This window comes from Mus musculus, chromosome 17, assembly GCF_000001635.26.
Source record: "Mus musculus strain C57BL/6J chromosome 17, GRCm38.p6 C57BL/6J".
In the NCBI taxonomy this organism is placed as follows: Eukaryota; Metazoa; Chordata; class Mammalia; order Rodentia; family Muridae; genus Mus; species Mus musculus.
Window position 1 is genome coordinate 33590143 of NC_000083.6, and position 17898 is coordinate 33608040.

At 47.6% G+C, this 17898-nt stretch overlaps 1 protein-coding gene across 1 annotated transcript in view; it reads left to right on the forward strand.

The window, feature by feature from the left end:
- The window catches only part of Myo1f (myosin IF), a 52058-nt gene extending 34436 nt beyond the window's left edge, over positions 1–17622 (forward strand). The window contains exons 16-28 of the mRNA NM_053214.2: positions 686–767; positions 2779–2885; positions 3879–3977; positions 4081–4225; positions 7799–7913; positions 8001–8170; positions 10909–11054; positions 11517–11663; positions 11800–11948; positions 12384–12467; positions 14115–14310; positions 14408–14577; positions 17157–17622. Of these exons, the coding sequence (NP_444444.2) occupies positions 686–767; positions 2779–2885; positions 3879–3977; positions 4081–4225; positions 7799–7913; positions 8001–8170; positions 10909–11054; positions 11517–11663; positions 11800–11948; positions 12384–12467; positions 14115–14310; positions 14408–14577; positions 17157–17233 (1687 nt within the window). The 3' untranslated portion in view covers positions 17234–17622. The remainder of the gene's footprint in view (positions 1–685; positions 768–2778; positions 2886–3878; positions 3978–4080; positions 4226–7798; positions 7914–8000; positions 8171–10908; positions 11055–11516; positions 11664–11799; positions 11949–12383; positions 12468–14114; positions 14311–14407; positions 14578–17156) is intronic.
- The last annotated feature ends 276 nt before the right edge of the window (positions 17623–17898 follow it).

Here is a 17898-nt window from a genome sequence, read left to right on the forward strand (position 1 = left end):
GGGTGACCTTGAACTTCTGATCTTTAGGCCTCTACCTTGTAGCTCTCAGACTATTGGCATGTGTGGCTGTGCTTGGTATATGTGGTGCTGAAGATGGAACCCAGGGCTGTGTTCATGCAAGGCAACCACCTATCAACTAAGTTGTACCCTAGCCTCTTGTTTACTGTTGTTTTAAATCAGGAACTCTCTCATGCCATCCACGGAGATGCATGCTTCTAATCCCAGCACTCGGAAGGCAAGGCAAGCATATCTCTGTGCGTTCAAGGCCAGCTTGACCTATACAGTTTGTTTCAGGTCAGCCAGGGCTATGTAGAAATACCTTCTATTTAAAGAAAAAATGTTCTGGCCTTGAACTCACTATGTAGCTGAAGATGAACTTGAACTTCTGATTCTCCTTCCTCCATACCCTGAGTGCTGGGATAAGTGTGTACCCTACACACACAGTTTACACATGTTTCTGTTTAGTTTAACTCTGTACTGTGTGACTTGCTATTATCATGGAGTAAAACTAAAATGGGCAGATAAATCAAGAGACTCACAATACAATGCCAACCTCATATCCCTTATCTACATTGAGAGGAAACCATACTTTGCATCTTAGCACGAAGGCAGCCCCTACAACTCTGAGGGCTGAAGAAGGATGTCCAAAGGTCTGCCTTCATTCTGATCTATTCCTCTCTCCTAGGGACTTCCTACGGATGCTCTTTCCTGAGAAGCTGAATATAGACAAGAAGGGCCGCCCCAGTACTGCTGGCTCCAAGATCAAGGTGGGCCTAGAGGCAGGAAGGGGACAGAAGAGGCCAAGTTCTACCTCGTTCCAGTGTCTGTCTGTCCCACATCCCCTGGGTCCTCACTGTCTTGGCACTTTGGCCTAGCAGGTCTTCCTTCAGCTCTTGGTTTAAGAGCATGAGCCGAGCCGGGCGTGGTGGCGCACGCCTTTAATCCCAGCACTTGGGAGGCAGAGGCAGGCGGATTTCCGAGTTCGAGACCAGCCTGGTCTACAGAGTGAGTTCCAGGACAACCAGGGCTACACAGAGAAACCCTGTCTCGGAAAACCAAAAAAAAAAAAAAAAAAAAAAAAAAAAAAAAATCAAAAAAGAACATGAGCCTAAGTTTGGTCCCTCTGTCTTTCCTTCCTTTTCTTCCTTCTCTCCCCTTTTCCCTCCCTGTCTTCATCCCTCCTCTCCTTCCTTCCTTCACTTTCATTCTCTCCTTTCTTCTGTCTCTTCTTCCCTTCCCTTCTCTCCTTTTCTCTCTGCTCTCCCCGCCTCTCTTTCCCCCTCTGTTCACCCTCTCCCTTCCTCTCCTCATCCTTCCACCCCCCCTTCCCCTCCCCACCTAGTCTGACTCCCTTTCCCCACTCCTTTCCATCTTCCCCTTCATCCATCCTTTCTTCCTTTCTGTGCTTGCAGATGGAGCCCAAGGTCTTGTACATGCTGGACATGCACGCTATTACTGGGCTACACTTTCCAGAGCACTTATTTGTAAAAGTGGAAATACTACACATATCATAGAACAGGCTGTCTTACCCATTTTAAGTGCGCAGTTCAGTGACACATGGGCTGTGTTCCCAGTGTTGTGCAGCCACCCCCGCCAGCCATCTCCAAACTTTATCATCTTTGCAAATTCAGAATATGTCCCCATTCAAAACTACATCCACAGCCCCTGATTCCCAGCCTATGGACATAGACTCTGTCCATATAGATCTGGAGATTGTAAGGACTTCTTTTCAGTGGCATCATCCAGAACACAAATGTCAGTCAAAAAATGTCCTCAGAGTCCATCCATGTTGGATCTTGTTATAAGACTGTCCTTCCTTTTGAAGGCTGAATAATATCCTACTGTATAGATATACCATGTTACATTCATTTTTTTTTCATTCATTCTGCAGAAGGGTTGTTGTGTCTACCTTCTGTTGAGGGTGAATAATGCTGCAAGGAACATAGAGTCCCATCCAAAGATCACATTCACAATTGTTTGTTGAGGACTTTGTGATGATAGCTGATCCTCACACATACAAGGAATTAGCTCACTTCTACTTGGTAGATGAAGACGTTAATGATCAGAAACAGGTGGCCACTGACACAGAGTTTGAACCCGAATGTTTCATATCACTTCCCTAGTCTTCCCATCTGGCCCCACAACTTTTGCCCAGAAGACTAAAATGCTTAGCCCAAGAACCCAAGCCTGACCACCTCATCTCTGTCTCTGTCTCTGTCTCTTCTGTCTCTGTCTCTCTCTTACACACACACACACACACACACATTTCTTATTTCCAAAGTCAATGTCCCCTTGAAGACAGATGGAAGTCTAAGCAGTGGGTTGTTCTGATTTTTCTATTACTCAGCCATCAAACATTTCCAAAGTACCTATTATGTGTTAAGCTATGTGGTAAATGTGACAGACACTAGAAATCCAAGTTTGGGATTTAAGAGGTGGGTAGATCCCCTTTAATCCCAGCACTTGGGAGGCAGAGGAAGGTGGATCTTTGCCAGTTCAAGGCCAGCCCTATCTACAGAGTGAGTTCCAGGTCCACCAGGACTGTTATACAGAGAAATCCTGTCTCAAAACAAACAAGCAAACAAACAAAAAAGAGTTGGGTAGATGCGCAATATCAGCCCCCATGATGAGAGCTGAGGGAGTTATGCACACCTGAGGTTTGCCCAGTCAGCTTTCCCCACCCCCTCTTTAATGAGTGTTTCTTGAATGGGGAGAGCCAGTCGAGCCAGTAGAGCCATCCTCAAGCCTTCCTCACTCCTGACTTTCCCTCTGCCTCAGAAACAAGCCAACGACCTGGTGTCCACGCTGAAGAAGTGCACACCCCACTACATCCGCTGCATCAAACCTAACGAGACCAAGCGTCCCCGGGACTGGGAGGAAAGCAGGTGAACTGACCACCCCTTCACATCTCCCACAAGATCTAGATGGACCAGATGGACCAATCACTGACATTTGATTCACAGACAAAGCACCAACTTTAGGACCACTGCAGACTGGACTTGAAGTCCACCTTAGACTCCTGCAGGGGGTCAGAGAGATGTCCCAGCATTTAAAGGTGCTTGCTGCCAAATATAATGATCTGAGTTCAATCCTTTGGGCTCCACACAGTGGAAGGCAAGAGCCAAAACCTGCAAGCTGTATTCCGACCACGACATACATGCAGTGACATGCATGTGCATACACATAAACATATAACTTAAAAATATAAAACTTCTGTGGCCTCAGAGTTTACATTGAACTGACATAGGCACCCCATACACACATCCAATCCCCGGGTAAACCCAGACTGACTGTGAAATAATCAAAACACAATTTCTCAAACCTAAACTCCAGAACTAATCCTCCAGGACGAGCCCAGAATCTTTCCTTCAGGTCTCAGTCCAAGATTTGGTCCCAGACTGAGCTGAGAAACTCCTTGGGACTCAAAACTCACCAACTAAACCACCCCCAAGCTAGGCTAGGCATGGTGGCTTTCATGTTTATTCTCAGCCTTGAGAGGTAGAGGCTGGAGGATCATAGATTCAAGGGAAACCGAAGCAACTGAGAGAGACACTTGCCATAGACAGATAGACAGACGGATTATGTAGAAGACAGTAATTAGATAGGCAATGTGTAGACAGGTGACAAATTAGATAGACGATTAATAGATAAATAGATAATAGACAACAGATAGATAATACATAGGTAGACGATGATAGAATCATAAATAAATGATAGATAGATAGATAGATAGATAGATACATACATACATACATACATACATACATGCATACATGGATAGACCATGAGATACCTCCAGCACAAATCCAGGCCTCATGCCCCTAGTTTTCCCTGGGCATCTGCCACTTTCTGGATCTCAGGAAACCTCACTCCCACAGAGTGAAGCACCAGGTGGAGTACCTGGGCCTGCGGGAGAACATCCGAGTGCGAAGGGCAGGCTTCGCCTACCGTCGGCAGTTCTCCAAATTCCTGCAAAGGTAATGAACCAGGCTCTCCTGCCTTGACTGCCTCTCCTATTGAAATGGCCAACCAGCAGGCCTGCTCCAAATGTCCCCACATCCTCATCACCTCTACCTCTAGGTATGCCATCCTGACCCCTGAGACATGGCCACGGTGGCGTGGAGATGAACGCCAGGGTGTCCAGCACCTGCTTCGTGCTGTCAACATGGAGCCAGACCAGTACCAGATGGGGAGTACCAAGGTCTTTGTTAAGAATCCTGAGTCGGTGAGTGTGTGTGAGAGAGAAAGAGGGATGGGGGACCAGTGGGTAAAAGTGCATAACAAACAAACCCAGCAAACTGAGTCCTGAGGACCAATCTCAAGAACTCACATAACCGTGCAAGTAGAGAACCAGGTCTACAGACTTGTCCGCCTCTGACCTACACATGCACACCGTACCTTGGGACTCCTGCACCAATCTCTCTCTCTCTCTCTCTCTCTCTCTCTCTCTCTCTCTCTCTCTCTCTCTCTCCCTCTCCCTCTCCCTCTCCCTCTCCCTCTCCCTCTCCCTCTCTCTCTCTCTCTCTCTCTCTCTCTCTCTCTCTCTCACACACACACAGAGAGACACAAACACATTTACACAATGACACACAGACACACACAGACAAACACACATTTTTAAAGAGTGAAAAGTATAAAAAGATAATAAAACGAAGAGAGAAGATGACGGGGTAGGTAGATGAAGGGAGAGTTGAGGTTGACGTTGGAGATACAGCTCAGTGACAGTGCATTTGCCTAGCATATTTGAGGTCCTGGGTCCCATCCTCAGCACCAGAGAGAGACAGAGACAGAGAGAGTGCATGTGCTGGTCTGGTAGTACACAACACCTATAATCCCAGCCTTCCAGAGGCTGAGGCAGGAGGCTCTAAGTTCAAAGTCAGAGTAAAGGTACATAGCAAGACCCTGACGGGGTGAAGGGGAAGCTTTCGTTACTTTGTGACACCACTGTGTGACCTTCATCAGACCTTGTCACCTCTCCAAGCCTCAGTTTCCCCATATGGAAATGAGGCAAAGTAAGAGCCACCCTCCAGGACTGGAATGAGGATTAAACAAAGCAGGAAGTCACCTGCATAGTGCCTGAGACATAAGTACGTACTCAGAAAAGGCCCTGTTTACTGGCCAGTTCTTGGGGGACCAGATCAGGGAGAGGACAAATACAGGGTATAGTGTGGTGGTGCCCCTTAGGTAGACTAAAGAGCCCCCATTTGTGCAGAGATCCCTTTCTCATTGTCCTTCTCTATTCCTTTGTTCATTCCTTCTGCTCCTCTCCCCCATTCTGCTTCTCCCCCTCCTAATATATATACAGATACAGATATACATGTATATTATTAGATGTAATATATATATATGTATGTATGTATATGAATATGAGAGAGAAAGAGAGAGAGGTCTGAATGTCTCAAAAGTTAAAATTCCCACCTAGAATCTGCTAGTAGGGACTGAGAGGGCGAGCTAAAGGATGAGACCCTGACTAGAATCCCCCAGTGAGGGGCTGGCATGGCCGTTTAATGATGGAGCCATTGCCTAGCCTAAAAATCCCTGTGCTCCATTCCTCAGCACCATAAAAAGAAAAAAAGTTCAAAGTATTACTAATAGAAATTATTACCTAACAATATCAACCAACCGGACACCCCAGAGCTCCCAGGGACTAAACCACCAACCAAAGACACATGGAGCAACCCATGGCTCCAGCTGCATATGGCCTCCAGTAGCAGAATGACCTTGTCCGGCATCAATGGGAGGAAAGGCCATTGGTCCTGTGAAGGCTCGATGCTCCAGTGTAGGGGAATACCAGGGCAGGGAGGCGATAGTGTGTAGGTGGGTGGGGGAGCACCCTCACAGAAGCAGGGGGAGTGGGAATAGGATTGGGGTTTGCGAAGAGGAAATGGGGAAAGGGGATAAAGTTTAAAATGTTAATAAATGAAATATCCAATAAAAAATTTTTTACCTACAATGCAAGCACTAGCAGCTGAAGCAGGAGTCTCCAGCCCTGTGAGTTCCAGACCATGCTATGCTACAGAATGAGACCTTGGGAAGGAAGGGAAAGGCTGAGTAGAGAGGAGGGGAAGAAGGTGGGAGAAGTAAAGGGTTATCAAAGAACAAAGGTGCAAATGTGTAAAACTGTGCCTAGGAAAACTTAGTTGTAACATGTAAGACAGGACACAGGAGGGGGCAAATGGGGGGAGGAAAGAGAATGAGAGGATGGGGAAGAGAATCCCAGCTTCCTAATTATTGCAGGCAAAATTCCCACAAGAAATTAATCCTCCAAAAATTGACACACGGTAGAAAAAATACATAGAATAAAAAGAGCTAGGCCAAAGCCTTCTTTTTCTGAAGACAGAGTCCCATGAAACCCTGGCTGGCCTCCACCTCACTGTGCATCTTTAAACTTTGGTTCCTCCTATCACCACCTCATACCTGGTGCATCACAGCCACGGGTTTTGGTAGTTCTGGGGGTGGAGCCCAGACTTTGTGAATACTAAGCAAACACCCTGCCAACCGAGGTACATCCCAGTCCCTCTGGTAAAGCTATATAAGAAAAATTAAAATTTGAGGTTGGCTATAGTAGCTTATCGCTATATGCCAACACTTAGGAGGCTGAGGTATTGGGACCAGTTCCAGACCAGTTTAGTAAGAGACCCTGTCTCAAAAAATTTATTTGTGGGGGACTGGAGAGATGGCTCAGTGGTTAAGAGCACTGACTGCTCTTCTGAAGATCCTGGGTTCAAATCCAAGCAACCACATGGTGGCTCACAACCATCTGTTATGAGGTCCGATGCCCTCTTCTGGAGTGTCTGAAGACAGCTACAGTGTACTCACATATAATAAATAAATAAATCTTTTTTAAAAAAATGTATTATGACAAAATTTTTAGTGTGCAGACTTGAATTTTGGGAAACTTTACTAAGTGAGAACTATTAACACATGACAAGTTAGTGGTCAGTTTTTATTAGAATGGGGATGGGGGAAACGGAATTATTTGTTGAGAGTTTTGTTTTTGATGAGGTCTCACTATGTAGCCCTGGCTAGCCTGGAATTTTCTACATATATCAGGCTGGCCTCAAACTCAAAGATCCCCCTGAATGCTGGATTAAAGGTGCGTACCAACCACGTGTTCTGGTACATCCCTTTAATGCCACCTCTCAGAGGCAGAAGAGGATCTCTCTGTGAGTTTAAGGCCAGCCTGGTCTACACTGTAATTTCCAAGACAGCCAGGGTCATGTGGAGAGAATCTGTCTCAAATAAATAAGCAAATAAACAAATAAATTTTGTAAATATTTTACTTCTTTTATGTGTATGGGTGTTTTACCTGCCTATATGTCTGTATTCCATGTGCATGAAGTACCTGTGGCAGCCAGAAGAGGGCATCAGACCCCTGAAACTGGAGTTACAGAGAGTTGTAAGCCACCATGTGGGTGCTAGGAACCAAACCAACCCAGGGCCTCTGGAAAAGTAGCCAGTGTTCTTAATCACTGAACCATCTCTTCAATTCCCTAAATGGGAAGAACTTGTGGGTGCAGTCATGAAGAGAAAACAAAAACTATTTTGGATGTTGAGAATGTTGCTCATTTGATAGAGTGCTTGCCTAGTACACACAAAGCCCTGGGTTCCTTTTAGCAGCCCATAAACCAGATGTAATGGTGCATGCCTATCATCCCAGCACTTAGGGAGAGGCAGAAGGATCAGGAGTTCAAGGTTATCCTCAACTGCATAGCAAGAGTGAGGCTATCCAGGAGGGTCCATGAGAAGTCAGGGACTTGAGAGATGCCACTCGCCACTCTCCCTCCCTCCTGTCCAGCTTTTCCTCCTGGAAGAGATGCGAGAGAGGAAGTTTGACGGCTTCGCTCGCACTATCCAGAAAGCCTGGCGGCGCCATGTAGCAGTCCGAAAGTATGAAGAGATGCGGGAAGAAGGTGAGGGGCCTTCATTAGGAGGCTCAGTCTGGGGGCAAGAGGATTAAGGAGAGGCCATGACTTTTAACTACACACATGTCCGCTCAGCTTCTAACATCCTACTGAACAAGAAGGAACGAAGGCGAAACAGCATCAACCGTAACTTCGTTGGGGACTATCTGGGACTGGAGGAGCGGCCTGAGCTGCGCCAGTTCCTGGCTAAAAGGGAACGAGTGGACTTTGCCGACTCAGTCACCAAGTATGACCGCCGCTTCAAGGTGAGACCTGGGTGGGTGTTTGCATCTGAGGCTGTGCCTCTGCTGAGGAAGCACACCAGAAGCATACCGTAACCCATGGGACCCAGATGCACCTTTCCACATAAGTGTGCTCACCTAGCCTCCAGTCATCCTCTCTCGCAGACATGCCCCCACCAGGCCCAGACACGCCTATCCACAAGGAAAACCTCCACTGTGGTAGATACTGGTGTCCATCAAACAGGACCTCATGCAGCTGTAGCGGAATTGGCAGAGCGCTTGCTTAGCATGCACCCTGTGTTCCATTCCCAGTGCTACATAAACGAGGCATGGTAGCTAATGTCTACAATCCCAGCTCTTGGGGGAGGGGAGGGAGATCAGGATTTCATGGCCATCCTCTACTATAGAGTGAGCTCTGGGTCAGCCTGAGCTATATGCAACCCTGGGTGGAGGAAAAGGAAACATCTCACGCTGCACTGTCACACCCAGCCCCACACCCACAGCCGGTAATAGAGCTGTCATTCAGGCCTGTCCTTGTGTAACCCAGACAGACCTACATCAGATGCACCCTCATTTTACCAGATGTCTCTACTATGACATAGTCACCTGATCCAGAAGCCCTATTCCCCAGGACCACTTCCCTCACCTGGCTTAGACACACATGTCCATTGTACCTTAACTTGACTCTGAAGCCCCTGTCTATATAAACACTCTAACCAGGTCAAGGAAGCCTTGTTCACAAGTGCACGCCTGACTGTTCCAGAAATCATTAATAGTCATGACCAATTAACATAATCTAGAAAATCCCTTATAGACATGCAGTTGTATGGATGTATATATGAGATGAGATGGGAAGATGGCAGGCACAGCAGGTCAAGGTGCTTGCTCACAACCCTGAAGACCTGAGTTCAATCCCTAGAACCCAGTTGGTAGAGGGAAAGAACCAACTTCCACAGGCTGTTCTCTGACCTCCATGCCATGTCTACAGATACACACAAAATAAATAACTGTAAAAATAAAATATAACTAACCGTCATACCCCACCTTCCTATACAACTCATAGATTCATGTGGTTCATATACACATATGCCCCTTACTTGTGACCATGTCTTTTCTTTTATTCATTCCTTTGAGCCAAGGCTGGCCTAAAATGAACAATCCTCCTCCCCTAACCTCCCAAGCCCCACCCGAGATTACAAGTGTGTGCCACCCCTAACCTCCCAAGGCCTGAGATTACAAGTGTGTGCCACCCCTAACCTCCCAAGGCCTGAGATTACAAGTGTGTGCCACCCCTAACCTCCCAAGGCCTGAGATTACAAGTGTGTGCCACCACAAAAGACTGGGCAATATGCTCTTACCTGCCTCTGTGATGTGCATTCAATCACTCAAGCCATCAATATTCTCCCCCCCCACACACACACACTTCCCCCAAGATAGGGTTCCTCTAAAGTACTGAGATGTAAAGTGTATGCCACCAGTACCTGACCTCAATCCATACCTTTACAAAAGCTGAGCTGAGGGCGTGTGGCTCAGTGTGTGCTTGGGTCTGCTAGGAAGCATTGTGAATCCCAAAAAACCACCAGGGAGCTGTTTCCAATGCAATCGAATCAGGGTCTCTTTATTACAAGCTCAGGCTTGGGCTCTCCTCCAGCCCAATCCTGACACATCAGAACAGGAAGGCGGAGCAGCCTGAACCCTCAGCAGGACAATCTATTTTAGGAAATGGGAACAAGTGAGGGGTACCCAGCCTGGCAAGCATCTAATAGAATGACAATAAGCTGACAGGTGGGCAATCTAAAGCAAGACCACATCTAGTCACAACCAGTCTGCAAGTCCATCTGAAACAATCAGACTAATCTTTGATTAACTGTTGCTAGGAAGTATCTAGGGAGTAAATCTGCGGTATGGGCTAAGGAGAAGCCAAGGAGTCCTTTCTGGTAGTTGGGTGCGGCTCGGGTTCAGCTGCAGTTCAAGTTCTCAGGCTTTTTTTTTTTTTTTCTTTAAGATGGAGGCTGATACCAAGATGGAGTAGATTTGGCCTCTTATGCTTAGCATGCAAGGCTTCCATCCCCAGCACAGATGTATACACATGCATACAGTTTTGTGAACTTTTCCTAGAGAGACTAACAAAATGTCTCTTTACTCCAAATAGGACACTAACGATAGAGCGAAGAAATGATTCCGTCAAAGTGTAGCTCAGAGACAGGACAAGTTTATTCTGGGTTATTTCCAGAGACGTGGATCAGAGATTAGTTACTTACAGAAGCACTGGCAACTTAAAATAAGCTGGAGAAAAATACCTCCCATTCTCCCACACAAACCATTAACTGCCTAGAGATCTTCAAGGAAAGACAGGGCCACATGAGTCCCTCGCCCGAAATCAAAAGTTAGTAGGCCCAATCTTGTGCAAGTCTCTTGAGGGTAAATTTGGCTGCAGAGGGCAACAGCCATGTCATACCCAGAAGACAGCATTCCACAACACACACACACACACACACACACACACACACACACACACACACACACACACAGCTATCAGGTATTTCTTTTATCTTCTACCTGTCAACTAGCCCTGACATACATTTTCTAAACAATATAACCTCACCTTTACTCTATTTCTTACATGATTTAGCAACTCACACACAAAGAGATTTCCCAGTCACTTGCCCTGAAAGCTCCACCCTTGTCTAGGGTTGATCCTCTGGCCAGGCTGCCCATCCCCTGGGGACCACCCATCAGCTTCTGGCTTTGTCTTCCTGCAGCCTATCAAACGGGACTTGATCCTGACCCCAAAGTGTGTGTATGTGATTGGGAGAGAGAAGGTGAAAAGGGGACCAGAGAAGGGTCTAGTGCGTGAAGTCCTGAAGAAGAAACTGGATATCCAGGCCCTCCGAGGGGTGTCTCTCAGGTAAGGCCAAGTAGCCACCTGTCCTGTGGTAACCCACCTGTCAGGTGTTCCTGGGCTGCCTCCTTGCTTGTTACCATGGTAACTTTAGGTGCTATTATACCTATAGCTGTCTTGCTGCTACCTGCCACATTCACTTGCCTCTACTTTCATGATCTTCAACAAACTATTTGATTACATTTTATTTGGGGGAAGGGGCACACATCACAGCACATGAGTGGAGGTCTGTGCAAAGGCATTCCACCAAGTGGGTCCCAGAGAATGCAACTCAGGTCCTGCCCTACTTTCATGATCTTTGTGTGGAGACAATTTCTGTCCCTCTTCCTACCTGACCTCTGGTCATTCTCAGTTACCACCTTCCCAGGCTCCTCCTTCTCCCTTCCCCCAGCTTGATCTTCATAGATTGGACCCTACACATCATGTCTTCCTACACCCTCATTTCATGCTCTCTTACTTTTTTCCCAGCACCCGACAGGATGACTTCTTCATCCTTCAAGAAGAGGCTGCGGACAGCTTCTTAGAAAGTATCTTCAAGACCGAGTTTGTCAGCCTTCTGTGCAAGCGTTTTGAAGAGGCAGCGCGCAGGCCCCTTCCCCTCACCTTCAGTGACCTGTACGCCCCTCAATCCATAGCCAGCTTGGGCACCATCCTCCGCCCGACCTATGGGCCGTACACCCTACCTACTGCAGGGTCCCGGGCACCAGTAGGGTGTGGAAGAGGGACCCCCAAACTCCTTTCTCTCCCCTAGACTACAGTTCCGGGTGAAGAAAGAAGGCTGGGGCGGAGGTAGTACCCGAAATGTCACCTTCTCTCGCGGGACAAGTGACTTGGCTGTGCTCAAGGCTGGGGGTCGAGCTCTCACTATCAGCATTGGGGACGGATTGCCTAAGAGCACCAGTAAGTCAGCTGGAACCAGAACTGGGCATCATGGGGAAGGGGCCTGGGCCATGGTTCACTGAAGACCAATCAACTTTGTGGGGGCGGAGCCAGCTAACTAGGCTAGTCTAGAGAGGTGGGGCCTCTAGAGTCAAGGTATAGAGGAAGACATCTCGCTTTAGAGAAATTGCCAATAAGAGAAAGAGAAACGTGGAGAGGCATGCCCATAAAATCAACACAAAGCTGTCAACAGACGGTGGAGCGTGTCCTGGAGTGGGAGAGCTCAAAAAATAGATATTAATCCCCACCAGCAACTAACGTAGAAGAACCGATGAGCGTGGACAGGGCCGTGGTCTCAAGCTGAACCAATGTGGAGGAGTGTTGGAGGCACTAGGCCAAGAACCTAGTCTGGCCGGGCCACAATTCAAACCTATATCTGATTTCTTCTTCTTTCAGAGCCTACACGGAAGGGGTTAGCCCAGGGTAGACCTCGAAGGTCAGCGCAGGCTCCCACTCGAGCAGCCCCTGGGCCTCCCAGAGGTAAGGATTGTATCTCCTTACCTCTCTTGGTGACTTCCTTTGTCTGCTGTGGACTTAAGAAGCTAACAAGAATAGTATCTCACCTCACCATAGCTCTCTTATATACTACAAGATGCAGGATAAACAAAATTGGGAATACCTTTAAGAACCTACCCTAGGGCTGGAGAAATGGCTCAGTGGTTAAGACTGCTCTTCCAGAGGTCCTGAGTTCAAATCCCACCAACCACATGGTGGCTCACAACCATCTCTAATGGGATCTGATGCCCTCTTCCTGTGTGTCTGAAGATAGCTATAGTGTACTAGTATAAATAAAATAAAAATAAATAAATCTTAAAAAAAAAAACCTACCCTAGCTAGTCACGGCCTCTTCCCTAGCCTAATATGTTTTATTTAGTCAACTCACCAAATTTATTCTTGCTGCCAAACCCCTGCTTGGATTTGCTATCTAAATTTCCACACCACTTTTAGCCCAGTCATAGAATGCTTGCTTAGCATGCAGAAAGCCATATAAATTTAGGTGTATCAACTACACAGGGAATGTGATGCAACCGGGCTACATGACACCCTGTCTTGAAAATAAACACACACACACACACACACACACACACACATCTGAGCTGGGTGTAGTGAACAGGACACAGGAGGCAGAGGCAAGTTGATCTCTGAAAGAGCCAGGGCTACATAGCGAAACCCTGACTCAAAGGTGGAATGAGAGGTGGAAGGGAGTGGAGAGAGAGAGAGAAAGAGAGAGAAGAAGGAAGAGGGGGAAGAAAAAGAAGAGGAAGAAAGGAACCCTCAAATTCCTCTTGGAGGCCTGAATTTGTTCCTCAGAATGCAAGAAAGTGTGGAAAGAGGGAACCAACTCCATAGAGTTGGTCTCTGACCCCCGTGTGTGCTGTACCATGTATCCCACACATACATCATACACACATAATAATAATACATAAATTGTAAAGCCACTCATTCTACATCCTCCTACTTCCAGAGTCCCTCATTTACATTCTGTCCTTTTCTTTTAGTTTTGGTGGTGGTGGTGGTGGTGGTGGTGGTAGTGGGGGTGGTGGTGGTGGTGGTGGTGGTGGTGGGGGTGGTGATGGGGGTGGTGGTGGTGGTGGTGGTGGTGGTGGTGGTGGTGGTGGTGGGGGTGGGGGTGGGGGTGGTGGTGGTGGTGGTGGTGGTGGTGGTGGGGGTGGTGGTGGTGGTGGTGGTGGGGGTGGTGGTGGGGGTGGTGGGGGTGGTGGGGGTGGGGGTGGTGGTGGTGGGGGGGGGGTGTGGTGGTGGTGGTGCATGCACTAGCGATTGTGTGTGATAGGATTTCAATATGTAGTACTGACACTTTTTAAAGAGATCCATCTGCTTCTGCCTCCCCAAGTACTGGAGTTAAGTGCATCAACATGTTTTTGTTTTGGAGACAGGGTCTCCCTATCTGGTCCTGGCTGGCCTAGAACTTACAGAGATCCACCTGCCACTGACTCCCCAAGTGCTGGGACTAAAGGCAAGCATCACCACTCCTGGCCCTTAGACACATTTCTGACCACACTGGGTTGAGAGTGGCTGCATCTTCTGTCAGGCTTAGAACTTAGAGATAACTCCTCAAATGTTCACAGCCACTCATGACACATATCTCTATCTTTGCTTCCACCATAGGTTTGAATCGAAATGGGGTACCACCCTCTTCCCAGGTAAGGTCCCTACCCCTGGAGATCACATCTGGTAGGAGTTCCCAGAGGCCTCCACGGGGCCCTCCATCCTCAACCCTAGGAGCCAGCAGACGTCCTCGAGCACGGCCACCTTCAGAGCACAGTACAGAATTCCTTAATGTGCCTGACCAGGGTGTGGCAGGGTAAGTGAGGAAAGATGGAGGGCACAGCCCCGGGAGGTCCTCATGGGATAAGGGAGTATCTAGGGCTGTGCTGAGACCCATGCTGTTCCCCCTTCAGCATGCAAAGGAAGCGAAGTATAGGGCAGAGACCTGTGCCAGGAGTGGGCCGGCCTAAGCCCCAACCACGGACACATGGCCCGAGGTGCCGGGCACTGTACCAATACATAGGCCAGGATGTGGATGAGCTGAGCTTTAACGTGAACGAAGTCATTGAGATCCTCATAGAAGGTTTGTATTCTGGGACAGGGGTCGAGAGTGGGGAGCCTTCAGAACTCGGACACAGTGAGGCAGTCACACATTACTGCGTAGCCTTTCCATCCATGCAAGAACAGGGACAAGGGCTAATGAGATGGCCCAGTGGATAAGTTTTATCTGCAGGACACACACAATCACATGATAGAAGGAAAGATTGGACTTTGACCTAAACACACACACGCGCACACACCAAAGCTGGGCTGAGGAGATGTCTCCATGGTTAAATCTCTTGCCTTGAAAACATGAAGACTGGGCTGGAGAGATGGCTCAGCGGGTAAGAGCACCGGACTGCTCTTGTAAAGGTCTTGAGTTCAAATCCCAGCAACCACATGGTGGCTCACAACCATCCGCAAGGAGATCTGACTCCCTCTTAAATAAATACATCTTAGAAAGAAAGAGAGAGAGAGAGAGAGAGAGAGAGAGAAAGAAAGAGAGAGAGAGAGAGAGAAAGAAAGAAGAAAGCATGAAGACCAGGGTTCTGGTTCCCAGATCCAGTAAATGCTGGGTAGGCATGGCAGTGTATCTGTAATCCCAGACTAAAGAAAGACACAGGGTCCGCAGAGCAAGCTGGAGAGCAGGCCTAGCCACATCGCTGAGCTGTGATTCTGACTAAAAGATTCTTCCTCACTGAATAAGGTAGATGAGCAGAAGAGGATGACGATATGGGGTCTCCATGCACACATGCACCCACATACATGGGCTCCTACACACATGCAAAAGCATGCAACATACATTATTCATATCATACACATAACATTATTGAAAAAGAAAGTGTAATAAAAAATTAAAGTTGAGTACTGCAGTGCACATTCATTAAAAAAAAAAGGATAAATGAGCTGGGCATGGTGGTGCACCCCTTTAATCCCAGCACTTGGGAGGCAGAGGCAGGTGGATTTCTGAGTTCGAGGCCAGCCTGGTCTACAAAGTGAGTTCCAGGACAGCCAAGGCTACACAGAGAAACCCTGTCTTGAAAAACAAAAAAAGCAAAAACAAACAAAAAACAAAAAAAGGATAAGTGAATAAACAGGGGTATTCAGCTCACAGCCTCACCAGAGCTGCATGGTCTTGATATCTTTGTCTCTGAACACTTATCCTAAAGCACAAGGGCTGTGACTTCATCACACCTAGTGCCTAAGTATCTCTATTATTTTATTTCATTTAGAGACAAGGACATGCCTAGGATGGTTTTGAATTCATTATCCTTCCTCCCTCAACCTCTTGGTCACCACATTGCCAGGCTGGAACCTTTATTTTTATCAGACTTTACAAATTCTTGACAGTAGGAAGGAAGCTTGGGTCTAGATGGCCCTGCCCAATTCCTACCTCCATCCTCTGGGGTAACCACAGATAGGTTCCTCACACTCCAAAAGTGGGTTGCAAGGTCTCCTGGGTGTCAAGGGGACCTGGTTATTCCAGACTACACCTGAGGGTTGAAGGACAGGGTCTGTGGAAGAAGGTAGTGTGATAAAAGAGCACACAGAAATCATTTAGAGAATGACAGAGATGGTGAACGCAGGTCAGCAGGAGAGCACTTGCCGCAAAGCATGAGGTTCTCGGTTCCATCTTTCCCAATGTAAGGGAGGGATGGGGGAATGGAAGGGTGGGAAGGAGATGGAAGTCTGGGTACAGGCTTAGTCAGTAAACTACTCAGTAGAACACTTGCCTAGCAGGTACAAGGCCCTGGACTTGATCCCAGTCAACTTCAGATCCAACTCCTGAGAGCCATTCATGATGGCACATACTTATAATCCTAGAACTTCAGGAGGATGTAGAGTATATAGCCAAGCTGGGCCAGTCTCCAATTAAAACAGGACTGAGTGTGACTGTTCATATCTATAATCACAGTCCTCAGGGGGCAGATTCAGGAGGCTTAGGAATCCAAGGGCAACCTTAACAACATAACACAGAATGCACACATCTTTGTGTGTGAGCATGTGTACATGGGCATGTGTGTCTGTGCACTTATCTATGTGCGTATCTGTGTGTATGTGTGTGCATACAAATGTGCATTTCTGTTTTACTGAAGGTGCACAGGTGTCATGGTGCACATACAGAGGTCAGAGGGCAGTCTAGGGTCAGTCCTTACCTTCCACCTTGTTGAAGATAGTGTCTCTTGTTGCTTGCCATCATATATGCCAGGCTAGGTCACACAAGGTCATATATGCCAGGCTAGGTCACCCAAGGTCATATATGCCAGGCTAGGTCACCCAAGGTCATATATGCCAGGCTAGGTCACCCAAGAGTTTCTGGGGATTCTCCTGTTTCACCACTGAGCTGGACTAACAGACGTGCCATCTACCACTGCATAGGGCTTTCATTGGTTCTAAAGAACCAAATTCGGGTCCTCACACATGTAAAAAAGTACTTTCTCCAATAAGCCATCTCTCTAGTCCCACACATAGTGTTTTCGAAAACAGCCCGAGCCACACAAGACCATATCTTAAAAGCATAATTAATTAATTAATTAAAATAAAAATCTAAGATAGCTACAGGCTAGACATTCAGGCTTTCTCCAGTGTACACTGGGCACTTGAAGCTCTTTTCTCCCACAGACTCTTCTGGCTGGTGGAAGGGTCGGCTTCATGGCCAGGAAGGTCTCTTTCCAGGAAACTATGTGGAGAAGATCTGATCGTCCATCCACCAGCCTGCCTGCTTGCCTGCCTGGGATCCAAACCCTGCCAGTGGAAGCCTTGGTTATCTTATCTGCACTGGCCAGAATACTCAGGCTGTGGCCTCAAGCCCAGTGGGACCCCTGTGTATGGAGGATGAGCACTGTAGCACCCCATGCCTGGTACTGCCTTCCTGTGGGTTGACTTGCTATCTAAGTCTCCATTTTCTCCTGTGTCCAATAGTAGTTGCTGCAAAACCTACCTCCCAGCTGCCTTGTGTGTATGTAACAAATCATGTCCTGCCCTGGGAGCAAAGTGCTGTGCACTGCCCAGAGTTAGGAGACGTGGACAGTTAGACCTTTCCACTTTCTCTCATCACTGAGGTAATAAACATGTGTCAAGTAAAAGCAAGAAGTAAATTACTGAGTTCTGGGGCTGGGAATGTGACTTGGTTTGTAAAAAATCTTGCGTCTCAAGCATAATCCTCATGGTTTCATCAGGACGGCATAAAATTGGGTGTGATGGCGCATGCCTGCGATCGATCTCGGTTCTTAAGAGGTAGAGGCAGGGGGACCAAGAATTCAATGTCACCCTTGGCTATATTGCTGACTTTTAAAAAACCGTGTGTGCGTGCGTGCGTGCGTGCGTGTGTGTGGAGAGAGAGAGGGAGAGGGAGAGCAAGAGG